The sequence below is a fragment of the Camellia sinensis genome, unplaced genomic scaffold, assembly GCF_055761805.1.
Source record: "Camellia sinensis isolate YWXY unplaced genomic scaffold, ASM5576180v1 Unanchor1, whole genome shotgun sequence".
Classification (NCBI taxonomy): Eukaryota; Viridiplantae; Streptophyta; class Magnoliopsida; order Ericales; family Theaceae; genus Camellia; species Camellia sinensis.
The window spans coordinates 24,571,816-24,573,519 of record NW_028128987.1 but is presented as its reverse complement, the minus strand read 5'-3'; the positions used below and the strand labels follow the sequence as shown (position 1 = coordinate 24,573,519).

At 35.0% G+C, this 1,704-nt stretch overlaps 1 protein-coding gene across 1 annotated transcript; it reads left to right on the top strand.

Annotated features, from left to right (window-relative positions):
* Nucleotides 1-205: 205 nt before the first annotated feature.
* Nucleotides 206-745, top strand: LOC145814145 (G-type lectin S-receptor-like serine/threonine-protein kinase RLK1). The gene has a single exon (XM_082910670.1). It carries the CDS (start codon nt 206-208, stop codon nt 743-745), a length of 540 nt encoding a protein of 179 aa, XP_082766796.1.
* The last annotated feature ends 959 nt before the right edge of the window (nt 746-1,704 follow it).

Genomic DNA, 1,704 nt, shown 5'->3' with positions numbered 1-1,704 from the left:
AAAAACACTTCGTCTTTCTTTTTTTAATCATTCATTTCCATCTACCCAAATCGAGCTTGATCTATCTATCAATGGCTTGTGCTCTACCTCATCATCTACTCTTCTTCTTCTTGTTACTCTTCCTCCTGCCATTTTCTATTGTTGCTCGAACTAATGGTACCGTGGATGTGCGTACATATATCATTGCAAATAACAAGGACACCCCATGGCTTTCACCCTCTGTGTTTTTGCATTTGGGCTTAAACCACTAGAGGAAAAGAATCACTTCTTGCTTTGCATATCGTATCACCAAATACCAGACCAAACCATTGTCTGGTATGGGTATGATGGTGTCCCTATCTCAATTGGTTCCAAACTAGGCCTAACTATTGACAGAGGGCTAGTGCTCAGTGACCCTCAAGGCAAAGAATTGTGGAACTCTCAGCCTATTCTTAACAATGTTGCTTATGGTTTTATGAATGATACTAACAACTTTGTACTTGTGCGCAGCGATTCTTTCTATCTATGGGAGAGTTTCAAAAATCCAACTGATACCATGTTGCCTACACAGATTATGGAGTCTAGTGGAGTAATATTTTCTCGCCTTTCGGAGACCAATTTCTCGCACAGAAGGTTTCAACTCCGTTTGCTCCCGGATGGGAATCATGTCCTTAATACCAGAGACATCACTACCAATTTTGCTTATGATGCTTACTATATCAGCCGCGCGTATGATCCCTCTAATTCGTCCAATTCTGGTTACTGAGTGATCTTTGACAACACAGGATTCATGTACATATTGAGAAGAAATAACCAAATAGGATTCACACCACAAAGTATGTTGTTCCCAGCTACTGAATATTTTCACAGAGCAACTTTGAATTTTGATGGAGTTTTCACAGGCATTACATGGATTTATATAGAATTATGAGACTTCCTAAACTAACTATAACAAAAAAAGGGAAACTATTAAAATATTTTTAATTTCTAAAACTAATTTAAGACTAAATAAGAAAAAAAAAAACAAAGACTAATTAAATAATTTGACCCACAAGGTGACCCATGGGCAACCCATACAACCCATGTCAGTAAATATAAAATTACCAAAATACCTCTCACAAAAAAATCCTAGAAAACATAAAAATAATCATGAAATAGAACTATAATCATATTAGAAACATGATTATGTATGGTTCCTATCGATTTCTCTTTGAAACCATTGCAATTTCCAAATATCGCCGTTTTTGTTTAATTTACTCTTCCTCGAACTTCTTATATTCTGCATCACATTCATTTCAGCATAACATATTGACAAGCATCAAATTGAGAAGCATCAAATTGAGAACCCTCTAAACTAACCGTGTTTGCAATCACAAAGAACACAATTACTACTCATAAGCATAGTTCCATTGAAAAGCTTTTAGTTCACAAATAAGTCCCACCAACTATGGCAATGAAATTGAATAAACACAAGTACATTATCCAATAAAAACAATTAGCTAGAGTTTATAAATACGAATGCCTTTCTTTTTCCTCAGCCATAGAAAATCAATTAGTTTCTTGTATTTTTATATGCAACAATAAAAGAAATTAGATCAAGCGGAAGAAACAAAAAGGAAACAAAATGAAACATCCAGTTTGTGCATTATGCTATGCTAGGGTATTCCGACTGAAACCAACATCAATTCAAATGCTTTCAAGTGGTCATGTAAACAAAAGAGCAAA